General features: G+C 44.2%; 1 protein-coding gene across 1 annotated transcript in view; it reads left to right on the top strand.

Moving 5' to 3' along the window:
- SLC22A3 (solute carrier family 22 member 3) overlaps window positions 1-15,689 on the top strand; it is a 32,187-nt gene extending 16,498 nt beyond the window's left edge. Inside the window, exons 4-11 of the mRNA XM_009471203.2 lie at window positions 2,321-2,486; window positions 3,535-3,652; window positions 8,973-9,070; window positions 9,207-9,421; window positions 12,642-12,750; window positions 12,994-13,106; window positions 14,526-14,625; window positions 15,446-15,689. Of these exons, the coding sequence (XP_009469478.1) occupies window positions 2,321-2,486; window positions 3,535-3,652; window positions 8,973-9,070; window positions 9,207-9,421; window positions 12,642-12,750; window positions 12,994-13,106; window positions 14,526-14,625; window positions 15,446-15,503 (977 nt within the window). The 3' untranslated portion in view covers window positions 15,504-15,689. The remainder of the gene's footprint in view (window positions 1-2,320; window positions 2,487-3,534; window positions 3,653-8,972; window positions 9,071-9,206; window positions 9,422-12,641; window positions 12,751-12,993; window positions 13,107-14,525; window positions 14,626-15,445) is intronic.
- The last annotated feature ends 4,929 nt before the right edge of the window (window positions 15,690-20,618 follow it).

Below are 20,618 nucleotides of genomic sequence, written 5' to 3'. Positions count from 1 at the left end.
AGCTATCTAATCTATGGACTCCGATGGGGAGGGATTAACATAAATAATTAAGAGGTGGAGGAGTAGAATGTGTATATATAAAGGTTTTCTTATTACATAGAATATCACCAAGATGATAAAAATCTGCAGAGCAAGCCTCAAATCAAATGGGATACACAAACAGGGACATGGTTAATTTTGACAGAGTCTGAACATCTTCCACAGATGCTCAGAGGAGTTAACTGCTTTTCCCCAGTGGGAAAGCAGACACTTGGATAGCTATTCTTCATTCTTTAGCTGGGAGGCTTTGCTTAGTGCCAGGCTGGGCATCAGGGTCCCTATTAGGATTATTATTTCCTGAAAAGGGAAAAGGAAGGGAAGCTTTTTTATAAATAGCATCAAAACAGCAGGGATCCAGTCTTTTTGATAGGTTATAGTCATGGCCCAGCAATGAAGCTCCTCGCATAGCAAGTTTACTTTTAATGAGAAAAGGGTACTTTTGTGGCATCTCAAATGACTGCCAGGTTCAGAAAGGCAAACTCCTCCCTAGAGCATGAAATAACATGGCATTAAGGAAAGCATCCTACTAGAGATGAGACATAAGATTTATTTAAGAAGAAAATCAGCCATACAGTAATCTACTGTGATAAGCCAAAACACAGTGATAGCATCATTACATAGTGCAAAAAATTTGTAACACCACTATAGTCTGTGAGGCCTGTGACTTTTTTTTTTTTAAATTCCTGGTGGAATTTAGATGAGTAAGAGCAGAATTGCAACCAGACGTAAGCGGTTACAGTGAGACCTGGGAACACTGTGGTGATGTAGGTGCAAACATGCTTCTTCCAACCCCCTGTCTAGCCCTCTCAGCATCTAAATAAAGCCCAGAAACACCTAAGTTTTCTGGGCAAAGTTACGTTGCTGAGCAGCTCAGGTCCAAGATCCAGTGAAAGGACCAGAATCTGCTGTTCCCCTCACTTCCAAACACATGGCCTAATTTTAAACTGAGATCTTATCCTAAAACTTTGGCAAGTGCTCTAAGCAGCAAAATGTTTTATGAAAGACTCATGGCTTCCTTAAAATGGTGAAGTTTCAACAGAAAGGAATGTTTTTCAATGCTCAGGGCAGACTGCCTGACTTTAGGGAAAGGTACAGAGATACAGCATCCTGAGGAACAGTGTATTACCGCAGCCTTAACCAAGGTGCTTAATTCTTGGAGAGAGTGATTCCATCTAAATCCCTTCAGGGATCTACTTTTATGTTCTGGGATCACCCAGAGTATTTACCAACCTAACACCTTTTAAAAGGCATATACAGATCACCGGGAGGGTGGTTGCCATTAATACATCTCCCAAGCTACTGATCTGGGCTTCAGAATCACAACAGGCAGCCCCAAGAGCCTCACTTTGCTTTTACATACAACCCAGCTCTTCCTGGGCCGGTGCTGAGCAGCTGCTTTTAGGCAATAGAGCTGCCCCTGAGCTGTGCAGACGTGATGAACAGTCAATAAAAAGAGTAATGGTGTCATATCTCAATGCATTGCCAGCTGAAATGAATCACTGTTACTTGTAAAATTGTGTCTTCTTTAGTAAAATAAACAAACAAAAAAAAAAGAAAATGTTTTCTGTGTATTATAAACCAAGGTAAACCCCTTTGCTTTTACTCTGAAGGCTAGGTAGTGGTGACAGTTTTGAAACAAGAGACACTTCATGCATTGCTTGTCTCAGCTATGGATCTCATGGCCTGAAATATGGGCTTACATGGGTTTCAGAAGTAATTAGACACATTCACAGAATAAAAAATCCACCAAAAGATAAAAAAAAAAAAAACAAACAACAAAGGCTATGTTTGTTCTAATAAATAAAGCAAGCTGTGGACCATACCTTACCTTAGCCCTCAGAGCAACCAGCACAGTATGGCTAAACTCTCTTCCCCACAGATGCCTTGGCCATATTACTTGCTGGGGGCACTCCCTGCCTGGAGGATCCTCTAGTCTGGGGCATGGGCCAAAACTGTGCCGGGAAGAGTGCTAACAATTTACCACTAGGCACGATCATGATGCAGTCTCAAACCCCTGTTCTGGCCCTATTTAATTCATTAATAAACATGCAGTCAGAAACCCCTCTAGCTGAAGAATGGTGGGTGAATTGATGAGGAGGTGTCACCTGTGCTTGTCCTGGGCAGCCTTGGTGACATGCTTACGCTGCTGAAGGCAAGACACTGGGCTAGACAGACTTGTGACCTGATACAGTACTATCCTTCCTCATGTTCCACCACTGGTATTTTTCTTTCGAGTTGGGTTTGTTTCTGTGTTGTTTATTTTGGCTTTCTCTCTGCTCAGTGACGGAAATCGTTGGTTCTGACCAGCGGATCGTTGGGATCGTGATTCAGATATTCTTCACCCTGGGAATTATGATTCTCCCTGGAATCGCGTACTTGGTTCCCACCTGGCAGGGGATCCAGCTGGCCATCTCACTGCCCAACTTCCTCTTCCTGCTCTACTACTGGTAACGTTGCAGTCATTGCTCTTGTCATTATTGCTGTTGCTATCCCAGCACCTTGAGACCCCCACTGTTGCCCCAAGTCTCCAATGTGCAAGATGTTGTAGGTTAGGAAGAAGATATTTGCATATTGTTGATTTTGGCATTTTCAATTCTTTTTAGTGAATTGCAGACGTACATTACTTTCCTTTTTCTGCCCAGAGTTCGCCTCTCTCATCAGCCATAGCTAGCTCTTCACAGAACCCTACTCTGCTCCTGCTTAGCCGGGCGCTGGCTGTTTATCTGGCTAACTTGACCGAAGTCTGCTTTTCCCATCAGCCATGGGAAAACCCCACCTTCACCTCTAATTACATACTCAGTTCAAGACTGAACTTGCCCTACAGGTGCCATGAGTTGGGCAGTACAGCTAATGAGAAAGCAGAGCACTATCGTGTGGTGAACGTCTGTCCCAGTGGAGTGCAGCCATCCTGTGGGCTGGATCTGAAGAAACTAATGCACATAACCTCTTCCTGCACATTGTTTCCTTAACGTTGCCTGTTGTGAACTTTTAAATTGTGAGTCATCTTAACCCTAGGCTAGCAGAAGCTGAAACACCAGTCAGTAGTATTGCTTCATGTTCAGTTTATAAAATATGTATACATTTGAGTGTGTGTGTGCCTATCTTCTAATGATACAGCTAGAAGTTTCCTGGTCTGCCTGTACTTGGTACTACATGTGTTTAGTGTTGACTTTCATTGTTCCTTGCTGTTCTACAGGCACCTTGTTTGCCTGTTGGTTATCATACTTTTGACATCCATTGTGCAAATACAATAGTTAGATTTCTTATTTTTCAGCTTTGCAGAGTATTGTTATAGTCTATTTTCTTCTTTCTTGCCCACGAGGATCAGATACTTCACAGGAGGCTGACTGGAAAAGCAGTCCACAAGAGTTTCTGTATCCCAAAGACTGAAAAATCAGCTTGTGGTGTATTAACACAGGCAAAAGGCAAAGGACTTTGGTTTACTTATGATGTTAAAGGGCAAAACCCCTATTTATGACTTCTGTGTTCTTACAGGGTGGTTCCTGAATCTCCACGTTGGCTCCTGACACGCAAAAAGGGAGAGAAGGCATTAAAAATCATGCACAACATTGCAAAACACAATGGGAAATATCTCTCACCACATTACTCAGAGGTACTGTCATCTATTTGAGCTAGAGTTTTTTTCCTAAACTTTCTTAATCTTTTGAAAGTTCAGTTGTGCTAAAATGCATTCTCTTTATGTGATAGGCAACAGTCTTGAAGTGTCACACCAGAACAAGATTGTCAGTCCCATACCTACTTTGTTAATTGCAAGAGGGTAAAAGTGAACTGACTGGAAAGACATGGGATGAAAATAGAAGTTTGCAAAACAATCAATCATCAGGTCTTTCATTTACAACACTCCTACTTTAAAAACTTGTGGGAAATATCAGAAACTAGCCTGAGGGCCAATGGTATTTCACAGCAGCTGCCGTTTCAGCTGACAGAGTGAGTGGAGACAGCAGGATCCACTTCCCTGGCTCCTTTGCTAGAACTTCCTTTTACAGCTCAAAGAGAAGATGATGCAGAAAATTGGAACTGAAGGATAAATTTGCTTCCGTCCCAATAGGGGGAAAATATGCCCCAAAATTCAAAGTAGGGGAAGCACTGTCTAAGATCGCTATTTACAAAATAGGACAATATAAGTTAGAATTACAGTCCTTTGACAAGTGGTCTTGACAGAACTGAAAGGACTGATGCATTTTAAATGACACTGTCATGTCACTGCAGCATTTGCCTTGTTCTGCACTGGGTAGCATTGCCTGGCCCTCAGACTGTGCTTACTGTGGTGGTGGCCTTATGGTTCAGTGGCAACAACAGATGTGGACAAGGTACCTGTTCTGTTACAAACCAGGTCTGGAGCCTAAATGCTAAAATATGCAAAAAATGTAAATAGTAATGTTAGAAATCATTATTTGAAGTAAGGAAAACTCCTGCAAATTGTTAGCACACAGCAGCCCAGATGTGGCATACTAAATACACTACAAGTATTTCAGAAAGAAATTGTGATTTTCTTATGGAAAATAAAAGACCTACATAAAATGTCCATCTATCAGTACACAGTAATATCCTTTATGCCTACATACATGCATATGCATATACATTCATTTTTATACCTATACAAAATTACTATGTGTGACTTTTAACTAAATTTTCACTGAGACTAAAGACAAATACTTTGTGATGGCAGTGTTTGGATGGGACTGATGTGTCCCATCCTGTCAGAAAGGGACATCATGATATGTGTGCTTTGTAGCAGGTAGTTGGCAACCTGGGTTCCCACAGCTGGGTATCTTACCTTGGTCTTTCTCATTGCTCTTCTTAAGCAAGGGAGAACTTGAGAATTTAGCCCAGTTTATCCAAAAAAGTGGGGTTGCTTCACCAAAATCCTAGAATATAATTCTGGATGAAACCCAAGCAGTAACGATTGGCACTCTTCTGAAACACCAGATAGCTGTTCCCACATCCATTGGATTTTATTTACCTGGTGAGAAACAGGCTTCATAAGTCATCCAGCGAGCCTAACCAGCTCTGCTTATTCAGGACCATTCCTGCTGTAAATATAGACCCTGCATGAAGTGCACAGAGGAAGATGTATGTGGCAACAGAAGGAGTATAGTTCATTTTTACCAATATTCCATTATCTTTCCACTTCATTAAGTATATGCTAATGACAGTTCTGGCAAGGTAAGGTTCACACACTAGGTTCCACAGAGAAGCTGGGCCCTAACCTATACTATGCCTCTTAGGATATGAGACTCTGGACTAATGATTTTGTAAAGTTAAAAAGAGACCTATCAGCAGAGATGAGTACGCTGAAACATACATTTCCACAGCCAGCTGCTTTATTCATAAGCAACTTGTTCAACTGCCATACCGTTGCTATAATGGCATTTCTATGAAACAGAAGCACACAAAGTTTAATGATGAGGAGGGATGTTTGTCAGGGGAAAAAGCTATATATAACTTCCTTGGCCAAGAAAGAGGATATACTGAATAAGACTGTTGTACATTAGTGAAGCAACATGACAGGAGTTTTGTTGAGTGGTAACAAGCTAGGCCAGCAATTAGAGAACCATTTTTCTGATGGAAGCCAAGGTTTCCCTGTGATACCAGCCACAGTGAGGAAGTCGCCCTCAGCTGTCCTACAACACAGAAGTAGCTTTGCTAGTCATGTTGGAGTAGCATCTTACACAACTGGAGGACTGTAGACTGAAATCGGTGGGAGAGAAACAAACTGAAAAGACTGACTAAGGAGAGAGAAAAGGGTGAATCCATTTATTGTTCTTGGCTGGAGCGTATATACCAGTGAAACACCCCCGTCCTGGTCAGCATTACCCACTGCCAAGTGTGGCCTGAGACATGTAGCAGGAAGGTTGTGCTGCTGCAGCTTCCCTCCATATTCAGCCCTGTGTTATACACATATATGTGTTCCTATGCCTGCTTCCCCTCTCTAAACATCGGCATTTTCAAAGTGCCACATCAGGATGAAGATGTGTGTCTTTCCCTGCTTTTTGTTTTAAGTTATATTAAATTTTTTTCTTAAGTGTCCCTGCTCATGATCCTAAGCCACTCACAGCTGCAGCAGATTAACCTCCACACATCCAGATTCGTGCTGGATCTGTTCCTGGGACCTTCTAATATACAATGTCTGTCATCCTTGGTGCTGTGCCCAGAGGAGAGAGAGCATCTCCAGGAAGCACGTTCGTCACAGATCAAGTGCATTTCTCGCATTAACTCACATCAGAATTCGCTTTCCCGTAGAAACTCCAGAATTTCAGACAAAGTGGTGCAGGTGTGGAGGGACAGGGAGAAGAGAGAGGCATTATCCATCAATGCATTTTGGCCAAGATTTTCCAGTATGCCTGTAACAATTTCACTGACAAAGTCCCTTACATGGCTCTGCATGTAGCAGCCTTGTGTTTTTATTGGCATGTAGAAACCACAGATGACCTTTGTATGAAAACGGATAAACATTTGCTTCCTTTGCTCTGTGAGTTACAACAGTGGTACAGTTAAGCTCCATCCAGAACTCATTAAATTAATTGTAAATTATAAACTGTTTTTTTTTCCAGTTGCTCATAATTATCCTAGCTTGTTTTTTTTCAAGCTAATTTTTGTATTCTTGGTCTCTGTCCAAAAGCAGAATGGACTGCAACCAGCTGAGTAAGAGCTGCTTCTTGAGAGAGTCGTGTATCAAAAACCCCTCTCCCTTTATTTATATATATATATATTCCTACAATATAGACATATCTAGACGTATATACTTCTAGCATATATTAACTTACATACATATGTATTATAGACATACATGGATGTACTGTCCTGTGCAGAATTAAGCATGTGCAGAACTACATGTCTGTGCAATGACGAATCTTGAAAAATTATTGCAGAAAAACTGATATGTAATTTGGTGGGACATAAAAATGCCAGGGAAGTTGGTTATAAAACTTCTTCCAGAGTTTTCAGATAGTGTATTTTTGGAAACATGGGCCCTGTCATTGAAGTCCTGACTGCACTGATGTGAATAGCAAAGCTCCCCTTGACTTCCAAGAACAAAAAGAGGATTTTTTTCCCCACAAAGAGCTGACTTTCCACAGTGATTTTTTTCTTCATCCATGAAAAAAATGCTCAGTTATGTTTGGGGTTATTATGACTTTATTAAGACATAAAAATATATGGTAGCAGATGTGCTGAATTTATCTTTAATCCTTTGGAAAAACTAAACCCATATTTGCACAAAGTCGCAACCAACGGCTGGCAGCCTGCTCTTATAAAAGAAGTCATGGCAGTTTTGTAACTATAACATGAGAGAGTCCAAGAGCAGTGCAGAAACCCAGCAACCTCCACTGGCCCCACAAAGGGCTCTGGCATGCAGCAGAAGTGGCAGCACTCTGAAGAAAACTTCTGGCTCTGGTTACAGAAGAAAAGCACGAGGGAATAGAAAGAAGGTTTAAACAAATGTGAAGTTTCTCTGTCCACTTACAAAGTTTTGTGTCGCTTAGTTATGAAAAAGTTATGCGTAAATATATCCAGCCCAATCTCACTGAAAAACGTCTGTGCTACCTTGTGATTTGAAAAACAAATACAGGGTGAAAGCTGTGGGCATAGCCCTGGCTGAGCTGACAAGACACTCGGGCAATGCCTTTGGCTTTACCTGTGTTCTCATCACAGGTGTTCCATGTTCCCACGTGCTTCTCCATCCTTTCACCCACATCTCCCCACCTGCCGGGATTGTTTCCTTGGGCTACTGGGCCTGCGTGGGCAGCGGGTGCCGCAGTTATAGAGAGGGGTTTACTCCTCTCTTTGCTCTCTTAGGCCTCCTCTCAGGAGGGGGGCAATAACTGAGAGTCAAAGCAACCAGGCTGCTTGCAATCTTCCTAAAAAGGGTGCAGCAGGTTTAACCCCATGTTTCCCACAGCTGCTTTGAGCGCTGATGGCAATCCCAGCCGCAGCTGCCAGTTCTTGGGCGGTCTCACGGTTTGTCCCTGCCTAAAACCACCTCTGCCTTCTCTTCCTCATCTTCCTCACCTGCCACATGAACATACGAATAAAAGGGCTGCCACCTGGCTTGGACATCATGGTTAAAAACTGCTGGCCACAGTTAAACACAGCCTTCATCAGTGTGCCTAATCCCTTTTTGGCCCTGCTAATATTCTGGCTCCACAATATCCTATGGCAATGAACTCCAACATATAAACACAGGCTAACTAATTATTTCATTGAGTGCCTCATTGTGACTGTATTGGAGGAAGCTGTGAACAGATTTACTATACTTTGTAGGCAGTATGAGGATCATTAATTCATACTTTACGGGATTTCTTTCTTCCAGGGTAAAAGCCATGTCCAGCACAGTGCTTGCGTATTTTGAGACCCCCCTGAATTTCACCAGTTGAATGTTTTGTAGCACCCAAGTGCCTTCACAGATCTGTTCTTTCTCTCATTCTTCTTTTCTTCCTGCTGCTGTTCCCAAGCCCATTGCTTGCTGCTCACCCCCTCTCCCTGCTTCCCACAGCCCATCATTTTGCCCTTCCTGCCACGGTCTCCTCCTCTCTGTCACCTCTGACAGAAGGCAGCTCTGCTCCCAGTGACCCTGACGTGACAACGACTGCTTAGTGCCTTCCAAGAAATTCCAGGTCAACCTCTCTCAGTTTACAATGAGGAAATAATGTTTCCACTCTCAAGTCAAGATTGGGGATTTTTTTTCTGATTTTTTCACAATCATCATTAAGGAAAGCTCACAGCCGTGTCCAGTTATAAGCTATTTCCCATATCTGCGCACTGCTCTGGAGTGCTAAAAGCAGCAAGCTGGCTCATCAGCACCTTTGCTCGCTGGACTGGAATATTGCTGAGCACCATGTTTCCACAGAAACTCTTCCCCAGTGCCCACCTGACCCCCGACAGCTGACTCTACTGCTTGCTTTTCTCCTCAGATCACTATTAGCAATGAGGAGGTCAGCAACCCCTCCTTTCTTGACCTGGTGAGGACTCCCCGGATGAGGAGGAACACGCTCATCTTGATGTACGCCTGGTGAGTGCCCATGTCAGTCCAGCTTGTTACCAGGGCGGGGGTTTTAGAGAAAAAAAATCCCTTGTGACTTTTAGGGTCTTTCCAGCTGCTTGTAGTCATTTGTTTGCCTCAACTTTTTTTTCCCTTTGCTGTTTAGGTTCACAAGTGCCCTGACCTACCAAGGGCTTGTCATGCGCCTAGGACTTGTTGGAGGAAACCTCTACCTAGCATTCTTCATCTCAGGAGCTGTGGAGCTGCCTGCTGCTCTCCTAATTTTAGTGACAATTGATCGCATTGGCCGGCGCCTTCCCTTTGGAATAAGCAACATTGTGGCAGGAATTGCATGCCTCATTACTGCCCTCTTGCCAGAAGGTAATTCCCTTCCCAAAGTCAGGCTCTTCAGGTCAGTGACTTCTCTCTGACACCTCTTAAGAACAGCAGGCCACACAAAACTGTAGATAAAAGTAAAAAGTGTCTGGTGATGCAAGCAGCACTGCAGTCATGGAACGACATACCTTATTTGCTTATAGATTGCTCTGGGACATGTAATGGTCATATCTTTGATGGGTGGTGAGCAACAGCTGGGTGTAATCTTAGGAAAAATGTATATAAAGGCCCTGTACTGTTTTTGAAGGCAAATGCAAGGGAAGAGTATACAAACATAAAGGAAAATATGTTCCCTGACTTGGAAGACACTTAATAATGTAAGAAATCAGTGATTTAGCTGAGGTAGCTTGGTGGTCTTCTCATTTGCAAATAAAACGATGCAAACCACGACACGATGTAGGGGCAGTGGCAGACAACGTGGAGATTGTTGCTCTGCCCTCACCCTCCCAGAGGTCTGGACAATGTTAAAGGGTTGGAGGAAAGGTATGGCTTTTGATTAAGTCATTCTTATCTGGTTTCAAGGACAACTGAAAGGTCTGATATTGCACACAGGCTTCCCAGCACTCCTATCTTTTCTTTAAATTGTTTTCCCTCCTGTGTATTTTTTTTTTATCCCTGGGGAAGCATTTGGAGGTGCTTTAAAGCGAATGTTACCACATCAGCATGCTTTGCCTTAGCGTAGCTGGGGACCAGCAGCTGAACAGGCATTAGAGAGGCTTATTCCTCCCCAGGGATGTTCCTGTCAAAGTAAGGGACAGTCCTGGCCAGCCTGAGAGGTCTTAGTCACTGAAGTTATATGGCAGGGCAATTGTTTTCCTAGAGAAGAGCCATGAGAAGCCACTTCAAGAGTATGACGTGCCCATGAAAACAGACAGGTTGCGGTGAGTGCAAAATGGAATCCCTCAAAGAGGTGTGTTGGTTCACCTCCATCTCAGTTAAGCTCCCTTTAAAGGGATTCCTCCAAAAGTACTTAAAATTAATACCATATGCTTGAGGAGCTTCACTACTTTAATAGAAGCAGGAATGCCGGGAGAGGGAAATGGAGAGGAAAGATCAGCAGTCTGTTCCTGGTGCCAGCACTGGTGGCTTTGTGACCGTGCCCTGAGATGTCACATTGTTGTCACTTTTTGCATTCATCGGTTTGACCACTGAGCCCGTGACAACTAACTCTGCTGTCCTGGTGGATTTTCCCCAGGTCCTCACTGCTGTGTGCCCCTCAGAAGAGCTGCCACGTGTTGAGCAGATGCCAGCTGCCCTGTGCTCCTGTAGCAGCTTCCCTGACACTGGGCACGGCAATTCAGGCACAGAGGACCTTGTCACCATGTCATCTGCTGGCTTTGCCAGCATCGTTCTCCACCTGTTAAAAAAGTACAAAGGACCCACTGGGACAGCAGGGACTGGGGACTGTTGACCACACGGAGCTAGGGCTGTTGCAGGAGAAAACAAAGAGCAGCTCCTGCAGGACACCTGTCTCTAGCACCTTCATGTATTTTGGGCCACACCATATGCTGAGCAGAGTGCAGCAAGTCTGGGGTTAGAAGAGGAGCATTGTGTGGGGCTGGTATGGCTTGAGCGAGGGGAGAAAGTAGTGGCCTGGGGCCAGCAGGATGCTGCCACCAGCCTGCTCTCAGTAGTAGTGAAGTGCTGAGGGGACTTTGCCCAGGTGAGGAGAGTACAGCCTGGGGATTAGACACCTGCAGATGGGACACCTGAGGTCCAAGTCATGTTTTCGAGAAAGGTCTGTTTATACAGATAGGAAAAGCTGCAGCGACAGCTTATTAGAGCTTTGTCATGCTGGGGTGCTCACACAGTTCAAGTCCCCTGGCAGAGGGAGGAGGCACATGGACGTCACCCTCACCTTGGAGATCTGATGGACTGAAAGGGTGCCAGGGAGACAATGTGGATTTGTTTTGTTCTTTCCAGCCCTTGCTTTTCTTACAAGTGTTTGAAAACAGAACTTTTCAGGGCAAGGGCAGTGTCTCGCAACATGGGATGAAATGTGACAGGCGTTTGTTTGGTTGTTTTGGAAGGGAAATAACCCCAAGCATCTCATTTTTTGGTTCAGAGCAAACTGAAATGTTTTCTTGTTCTTCCTGCTGAAGTTTTGAGAAAACACAAAGACTGCCAGAGCCCTCTCCAGTGGCAGAGCTCCCCTTTGTGCCAAGTTCAGGCTTGTTGTTTCACTCACCTCCCCGTCTGCTCAGTCGTGGTTAGACCATACAGGCGACCATCCTCTCCCAAGAGCATTGCAAGAGTGCTTATTGCGTTCCTTGTGACACATCTTCAGAGGCTGCCCGCTCCCCAGAGCGGGCAGTGAGACTGCTGAGGGGTTGCACACGGTAAGACAGGATGGCTCTGCCCTGCGGTGCAGATGTGACCATCGCACTGCCCGCTGATGTATAAGGGCTCCCCGCTGATGTATACAGGGCAGTGGCTGGGCTCCAGGGCTTGAGCAGAGCCAGGAGAGCTGGGCAGAGCCACCGGAGCAGCATAAGGCCCCTGGACTGGTCCTGCCAGGTACAAAGACAAGCATCAGGGAAGGGAAGGGGAAAGATGGCCAGGAGTAGTATTTTTAGGAGTCTGTCTAGTGTGCAACAGCTAGACAAGTTACAAAGTGTAGTTGACCTGCTCTAGGGAGAATTATTTTACTGTAGCATCCCTGGAGGTATTTAAAAGACACGTAGATGTGGCATTTAGGGACATGGTTTAGTGGTGGACTTGGCAGCGTTAGGTTTGTGATTGGACGCAATGATCTTAAAGGTCTTTTCTGACCTAAATGACTCTATGATTCTATGCACCTTTAGAGGTAGCTTCTTTGTGGTCAGAAGGCTTTGGGAGGTGACTCAGCGGTGTTTGTTACAGCATAACATCCCTATATAAACAAATGCTCCTTTCCAGAGCACAATTTGGCTGTGGTCATGGAAGCTTATGACATTCATTCTCCCACCCATGCTGTTATGCTCAACCAGCATCTTGAATCAATTGACTGGAAGTGATTTCTGATTCTCCAAAGCAGCCTTGCATGATGGTGGAAAGCAATAAATGCCAGTAGAGATTGATATCTACAGCAGTGACCTTTCAGTCTGATTTGCAGTGATCCAGTGTTTCTGTGATGTAGCTTCTGCTGACAGGGCCTGGGGCTCTCAGAAATACTCTGCTGGTGCAGCAAAGCACACTTTACCCGGGTTTCTTTCTGAATGAACAGATATCCCATGGCTCAAAATGACGGTCGCCACACTGGGAAGACTGGGCATCACAATGGCTTTTGAAATCGTCTATCTTGTGAACACTGAATTGTACCCTACGACGCTGAGGTACGTTGAAAGCTCCCAGGAACCTTTCAACTTTTTCCTCTGCTTTTCCCAATTCCCTATTTCACCACTGTTTAGTAAAACTCAGTTTTCTCCAGAGTTTCCTAACTGAATAGCCACTGCTCAATGTGGATGGAATATACTGACAAGATAATTTTGGAGCTAAGTCTACATTAGCTCCGTAAACTGCTGGTTCATCTGTTTGGTAGCACCTCTTAAATATGTGGCACTATTTTTCTTTTACAGAAACTTTGGTGTTTCCCTGTGTTCGAGTTTGTGTGACCTAGGTGGGATCATAGCCCCATTCCTGCTTTTCCGATTGGCAGCCATTTGGTTGGAGCTACCTCTAATTATTTTCAGTAAGATTTGATTTTAAGTGTACTTTTGGTTTAAATATCCTCCTCCTAACAGAGCTTTTCTTTTGGGATGAAAGTGTAGTGTGTGGCCTCATCTCCCCCTCAGACCAGCTCCTCTCAACCTTCATGCCTAGAGCAAGAGGCTGAATGGCAAACAAGTGAAATGTGGGTGATTTCACGGCACACTATGGAAGAGCTCAGATCTGCTTGGGTAACTTGGCTGAAGGAGCATAAAAGAAACTATATGAGGTGTTTCAAGACTGAGAAACCTTACTGCTAAGTTCTGTAATTGCAGAGAACTAAGCTTAATCTCCCAAGAGTAGAGGTTAATGTCTTTTAAAAAATACTTGGTTTGGGTTTTTTGGTATATACAGTTATGACTATGGACATTGTATTAACCATAACTTCATTCTCCTGTCAAACTCTTTTCCTCAGTTGCATTTTGGAAAAAATGAGCCCTGTGGAGTAATTCTGTGGAAAAAAAATGTAGTTCTTTCCAACAAGGAAACGGGAGCCTGTGTCTAAACCAGACTTCCCAGAGATACACGTGACTGGGAAAAAGAGAAAAAGGGATAGGATAGAATAAGAAGGGAAATTGGTGCTGATGACAACTTAGCTGAAAACAAAAATGGAATGACAAAAGACATTTTAAAAGATTACCATTATGCCAAGAATAGACATATATAGAAGTACAGTGTTCACATTATCTAATTCTGAAATTCTGCTGCTGCTGAAGGACATATGAATTCCATCTGTCTTGAGTAAACAGCTACAAAATCAGAGAGGATCAGAGAGGACTGTGCAACAATCAGGCAATATTTTACTTTTTGCTCCAGCCCTTCTATTTTTGACTTAGTACATTATTTAAATTATATCTATGCAGGAAATTATTTGAAAATAACCATTCCTGATGAACTATTTCAGATTGTCTCTGTATCTGAATGCTCTTTCCCAAGGATGAATTTTTATTCTGAATCACATAATCTACTTTGGCCATGGATACACAAAAAGAGTATTTCAGGAAAATCTCAGTGGTCTCAAGAAACACAGATGCATCTATGTGATAGAGTCCCTTGAACAAAGGCAGATTTGTCTTACATGAGAAATACCATCCTGGTTCCAGTGCAGTTTGTATGCACTTGCCCATGTGCACTTATCTCAAGTTTTTAACTTCTAAGATCTCCCTTTTGGGGCAATTCAGGCTGCAAATGAACCCCTAGCCCTCAAGTTTTTTTGTAATAAGTTAAATTAAGGTAACACAAAGGTGTTTGATAGGAGTAGAGTAATAAGAAACAGCTGTTGCACTTTAAAAATCTCACTTCAACCTTAATCTGAATAAACTTTCTTCAGTGGATAAAACCTGAAAATAAGAAAAGTAACAATTTTCTTATTGCTTTTGTATTTCTTCAATGTCCATTGTAGGTATTCTCGCAGTTGTCTGCGGCCTCCTAGTATTGCTTTTACCAGAGACAAAGGGAATCTCCTTACCAGAGACAGTGGAGGATGTGGAGCAGCTTTCAAGGTATGATATGTATTTTCTTACTTTCACTTGGGTGAGGCTTCCTGAGAGTGTTCTCCTTTAATCTTATCAGCTGTCATAAATTATTGATGTTTTCCAAGTGTCAAAGTAAATTCCCTAGTCAGGTTCATATTATGAACAGGTGGTATTTTCCTCAATAGAAACATTAACTTTTCAATACCACTAAGGCAGGTTGTTAAAAAAAGAATGGGGATAGAATCTGTATTTTTCTCACAGAGACAAAAAGTTGTCTTGTGCACCTCTAGAAGCAGAAAGTAATAGTGTGCAAGAGAGAGACTGTGAAGTATAGTCTGCAACTCTTTGCTCAAGAAAACTAGATATAAGGAGGAAATTTTTCAGGCTAGGTATAAGGAGGAAATTTTTTACAATGAGGGTAGTGAAACACTGGAACAGGTTGCCCAGAGAGGTGGTAGATGCCCCATCCTTGGAAACATTCAAGGACAGGCTGTGAAGTCATTGAAAAGTCACGTACGAGATGAATTTATAGCTGAAGTGTTGTAGGCACAGCTTTCCCACTCCTGGCACATGGCAAGCCAGACTCTTCACTGCATTGCAGGTGTGCAGGGAACATTTACACCTTGGTTAAATTTCTTGAAGAGCTAGCACTGTACATCATTAATGTTTTAAGCAGTGGCATTGGATATTACATCAACAACTTTTGCCTGCTTCAATGTACAAACTAAAGAAAGAGGAACTTTTCTATGTAGAAGGTAAATGTTTCAGTACTGCAGCTTGGACTACAACTTGGACTACATCTTTTCCTGTTTCTTTCACCCTTATACCTCTCTTTCTCTTTCTTCAGTAATTTTGTTAAATGTGGCAAGAAACAGAAACACCAGGACACCAACTCTTATATTTGACCTTTGAAGGACAGCACTGAGCAAAGAACTGTGTTCCCATACTGGGAATTTGTTCTCCACCTGCCACCACTTCAAAATTTGCTGCAGAGTATGGATTAAGCTCCATGTTCTTCTTCTAAACATAAGGACGTTTAAAACAAGCAGTGTATTGTTCTATAACTATGGAATAAATTCATTTTTTTCTGAGTTTGCTGTTTGCAGGAAGGAAGCACTCTGTGGTTCTTCGTAGAGAACAGAACAGCTTTAAAAAGATGTACTATCCAGCTCAGTGAGCTCTTATTTATTTCTTTTTATATTTGAGCAATTTTTTTATTTCTATTGTTAGCATATGCCTTTATGTGGGGAATGTTTGAAACGGTACTGATTGTTTAAGATTTGGATGACTTTGAGGATGACTATTTTAACTCGTTCTCCTTTGCCCCCAGACAATCTGGACAAATAGAAGATCTGATGGCTCAGGGTGGCCCTTTCGCTGGTTGGGAGGGATGGGAATCAGAGGCGCGCATCAGGAGACCCTCACCCTGGTCTGATCTGCTCCCCCAGCAAGCCTCCGCCACAAAGGCCCTGCTTCCCTCCCTGTTCAAGGGCTTTCTGAAATGTGGCAGCAGTCTTCCTCCTTTCCTTCCCAGGGCTTTATGTAGGTGTCACATCCTACAGAGGGTATTAGCTCTGTAGGTCAGATCATCCTGCTGCCCATCGGTGCCTCCCCCCAGACCCAGCTGGGGTTCATGTGCCACCCCATTGTCCTGTCCCCTGGTCGGGGACCCCCCTATCTCGAAGGTAAGGGCTTCTGCCTGCTCTCCCCTGTCAGGTACTTTTCCAACCCTTTCTTTCAAGATCATGCTGATTTTTTCCCTTCTAAATTATGCTCTCTGTCCATCCCTACAAACCAAATTCCCTCGCCCTGACCACTGCCAAGGTGACCCGCAATTTCTGTCTTCTGCCCATTATTATTTGTCATCCTTATGCCGTGGGGATAAACTACTTGGGTTGTTGACAGGGATGTTAAGCTGTCTTGGGAAGATGAGCAGGGATGACACAAGAGTTGTGGTTATGGAAGGAAGTATTAACTGGTCCTGGCTGTTTCAAGCTGACTTGTAGCAGAAGTGTTTGAATCTGTGGCTCTGCAAGCAGATAGCAGGGACAGCCTGCCTTCCCTTTCAGCTGTATGACCTTCTTCATCAAGCACTGGGTCCTGGCCACTGACAGGCAAGCAATACGCTCCTTACAGTGAAGGACTTGAGAAGATATGGTGTTCAAAAAGTATCCTATTACCAACAGAGAATTAAACAAGAAAAAGAAAAACACTGAGCTCTTGTAAAGGGCCTTATAAGCTCAGAAAATAATATATTTGGCATAAGCAAATATAGGACTGAGTTTTGAAGGTTTGTACCACACATGAGTAATGCTAACGTTACAGTCAGTGCAGCTGAATCGCTACTGCTCTAGTCTAACCATCTTAAGAGCACACATAGGCAGGCGCCTGCACAGCGGGATTTCCTATGGTGACGAGTATACTGTGCATTTCAACAGTTCCCGGCTCTCCCTGCCTTTTTGCAGCAACTGCCCATACCACCAACCCTGCTGGAGGAAAACAGGACCTTTACTGGTAATCTTGGTCTAATGTTTTCATACTTTGAACAGTTAGTGATAAAGGGCTGCCTTTCAAGGCTGTTTCTAACTTCCTCTGAGGCATGATTAAAGGTCAATGGGATGCTTAGCAAAAGTCAGTAGTGATTGAAAGACATGAAACCAAATGGGCATCTCATAATATATCTAGCTAATTGGCAATCATCTCTGGAAGCCAACCCAAAACTGGTGCTACTACTGCAGGGAGAAAACTCATCCTACACCAACGCAGTCTTCTGCAGATAGCTGTAAACTTCCTGGGGCTGGCCGGCAGAGACCAGCCCTGAACTGGAAGCTGTGGGCTTGCACTGGCTGGGTGCCGTGTCTCAGCGTAGGGTGAGAGCACAAGCGTCTGGCTGCAGAGCTCAGCCCTGCCTTCCTTGCACCCAGTCAGCCCACACCACAGGCACGGCCCTCGGAGAGCCAGGGTGAGGCGATCAGATGCGATGCTCTAGGAGCTGAGCCTCCCCCTTCCTTTTAATGTTTCTTCTTTGTGAATTTTACATTTTTTAAATCAGTTTCTTAAACACTACGGCAGTCCAAGAAGGACTGTTGAGATCATTTAAAGGTACAGCTTGCCAAAGAAATGTCAATATTATTTGCCAACTGCTGCTGTTTGCAGACAACTAAAATGTGCTGGGAAGTGAGAGACACAAACACTTGTTTCTGGCCTTTCAGACTGTTCTTTGTTTTGTATAGCACCATATGTTGCTCAGAAGAGAATATAAGTAAAATATTTCAGTATGTAAAATGGCTAGGAGCTATGTCAGAAATTTGGATGTATTTATTTTCTAGAAATTAATACGTAAGCAGGAAAAAGCTTGCGTATGTGTTCTTACTTCTAATATGATAGTACTTAACAACTTCAGGTATAGTTTGTATTTGGTAATGGCTCCTGTGCTAACTCTTAGCCCTAACAGGGGGAGTTTGTAAGATGGAAAATCCTCCCATCTCTGTGAGACTTTGGGTTGCCTCATGAAGGTTGTGAAGTGGGTAGTAAGCTGTTGTATGACCAGCAGTTTGGTGACAATGGAGTTACGCTGCTGTGGGTAAGAGAGGACAGATGAGGTGGTGGAAGCAGAAGGAGAACTTCAGTGTGGGAGGACCCCAGGGGAAAGCAGCCAGGGTTGTGCGGGTCATTCATATGTGCCCCAAATCACTTAATACATTGAGCCTTATGGGAAAGTCCTACAAACATCTCAGGCGGCAAAGCAGTGTTCTCCTAGAGAGCACGGATTGACACTAAAAAGGCTGTCGTGACCCACCTCAGTGAGAGGCACCTGTTCAGGAGGGGCCAAACACTGTCAGCTTTAGCTGTCTTGCATGGTTATACTTCAGAGGCTCAGTGAGAGATGTGATGTGCATAGCAGACAAAGGATCACCTTACCACCGCCAAAACCACACGTTTAAAATGACTTCTGAAACCCAGGAGCTGTGTTCTTACTGCCTGCAAAGAGATTCCCAGACCAACAAATAAGTGAATGTGCTACTTGATCCAAATGTGCCGCTGCTGCCAAATTTGCCTTGTTACTTCATCTAGTCTGTGCAAGTGGTTAGTGATAAGTGGCAATTTTGATTGCCATTGACACTCTTGCAGAAGGAAAAGGTCACAATGTACATGCTTTAAGAGGCGATGAGGTGGGATTTCTGTCCAGGCATTTCTGGTGGGTTTGGCAAGGACAGCAGGAGTCGGTTTGTCTGCCTACAAGTCAGGTATTAACCATGGCTGCAAGAGTTCACATTTGAAGAGCTTTACAAAGCAAAGACCAAGCTGCAACACAGAATTTCTGTTGTCAGGGAAGAGCTGTGCCTATTTCTTGGCTGACTTAATGATCCAAATGAATAGATACAGAAAATATGCAGGAGGGTATTTGTGCCCAGTGAATCCCCCCTGACCAGAGAGGTGGGTTGGGAATGCTTTATCAGAACTGTTCCTGCTCAGGAAGGAAATGCCCGGAGATCATTGGGTATAAACACTGTGACATAGACTTATCCACAGCCACAGTTGCTTTGAGGTGCACCTCTTCCAGCGTGGCCTTCTCCGTGGGCCACAATGCCTTCACAGATATACCTGCTCCAGCGTGGCCTTACCCATGGCTGCAGTCCCTCCAGGGGCATACCTGCTCTGTCATAGTCTTATCCATGGCCACACGCTTTGAGGTGCTCCAGCATGTGAATGAAGGGCTCATGCACAGCCTCTGATGCTTCAAGGTGTACCTGCTGCAGCATGGACTTATCCACAGCCACAGACGCTTTGACGTGTACCTTCTCCAGTGTGGACTTACCCTTGGGCCAAAATCCCTTCAGAGGTATACCTGCTGCGGCACAAACATAGCCACGGCCACAGACTCTTTGAGATGCACCTGCTCTGGCACAGGTTTATCCATGGCCACAGACACTTCGGGGTGTCCTGCTCCTGCGTGAACTCATCCACAGGTCACAGTCCCTTTGACTCGAGTTCACACTGGAGCTCCAGCCTGTGCAGTACAGCAGCACAGAAACAGCAGCGATGCCCTGGCCATCTGCCAGCCCAGGCGCATCGCCACTGCTGTTATCAAAATGTTCCCAGGCACAGCAGAGTAAGACGATAAGCAGTTCAGCAGTACAGCAAGCATCAAAAGCAAAAAGCAGCCACTAACGAGCACTAGGCTGTAATATACAGTAAGGCAAGCAAGCCCCATGGCAAGAACAGAAGCCTGCCGATGAATAGCTCAACAGCAATAACAGCTATAAATTCAATCTAGCACATTCCAGTCAAAGCTGTCGTTATTTTGAACCCTTTGAGTCCTATGTTGGGCGCCAAAAAGGCCTGTTGTGGTTTAACCCCAGCTGGCAACTGAGCACCACCCAGCTGCTCACTCCTTCCCCCTGCCCCTGGTGGCTGGAGGAGAGAATCAGAAGAGTAAAAGTGAGAAAACTCATGGGTTGAGATAAAGACAATTTAATAGGAAAAGCAAAAGCTGCGCACGCAAGCAAAGCCAAACAAGGAATTCATTCCTTGCTTCCCATCGGCAGGCAGGTGTTCAGCCATCTCCAGGAAAGCAGGGCTCCATTGCGCGTAACTGTTACTTGGGAAGACAAAACACCATCACTCCAAATGTCCCCCCTTCCTTCTTCTTCCCGCAGCTATATATGCTGAGCATGACATCATATGGTGTGGGATATCCCTTTGGTCAGTCTGGGTCAGCTGTCCCAGCTGTGTCCCCTCCCAACTTCTTGTGCACCCCCAGCCTACTCACTGGTGGGGTGGGGCGAGAAGCAGGGAAGGCCTTGACTCTGTGTAAATGCTGCTCAGCAATAACAAAAACATCCCTGTATTACTCACACTGTTTCCAGCACAAATCCAAAACATAGCCCCATAATAGCTACTATGAAGAAAATGAACTCTATTCCAGCCAAAACCAGCACAATAGCATATGGGAGAAAAAAAAAAAAAACCCTCCTAGGATGCAACCCATCCCTTTTGTATATACATGCATATAAAAA

This window comes from Nipponia nippon, unplaced genomic scaffold (genome assembly GCF_047370975.1).
Source record: "Nipponia nippon isolate SJK-2023a ecotype South Korea unplaced genomic scaffold, ASM4737097v1 scaffold_4, whole genome shotgun sequence".
NCBI classification, from domain to species: domain Eukaryota; kingdom Metazoa; phylum Chordata; class Aves; order Pelecaniformes; family Threskiornithidae; genus Nipponia; species Nipponia nippon.
This window is presented reverse-complemented; position numbering and strand designations above follow the sequence as displayed.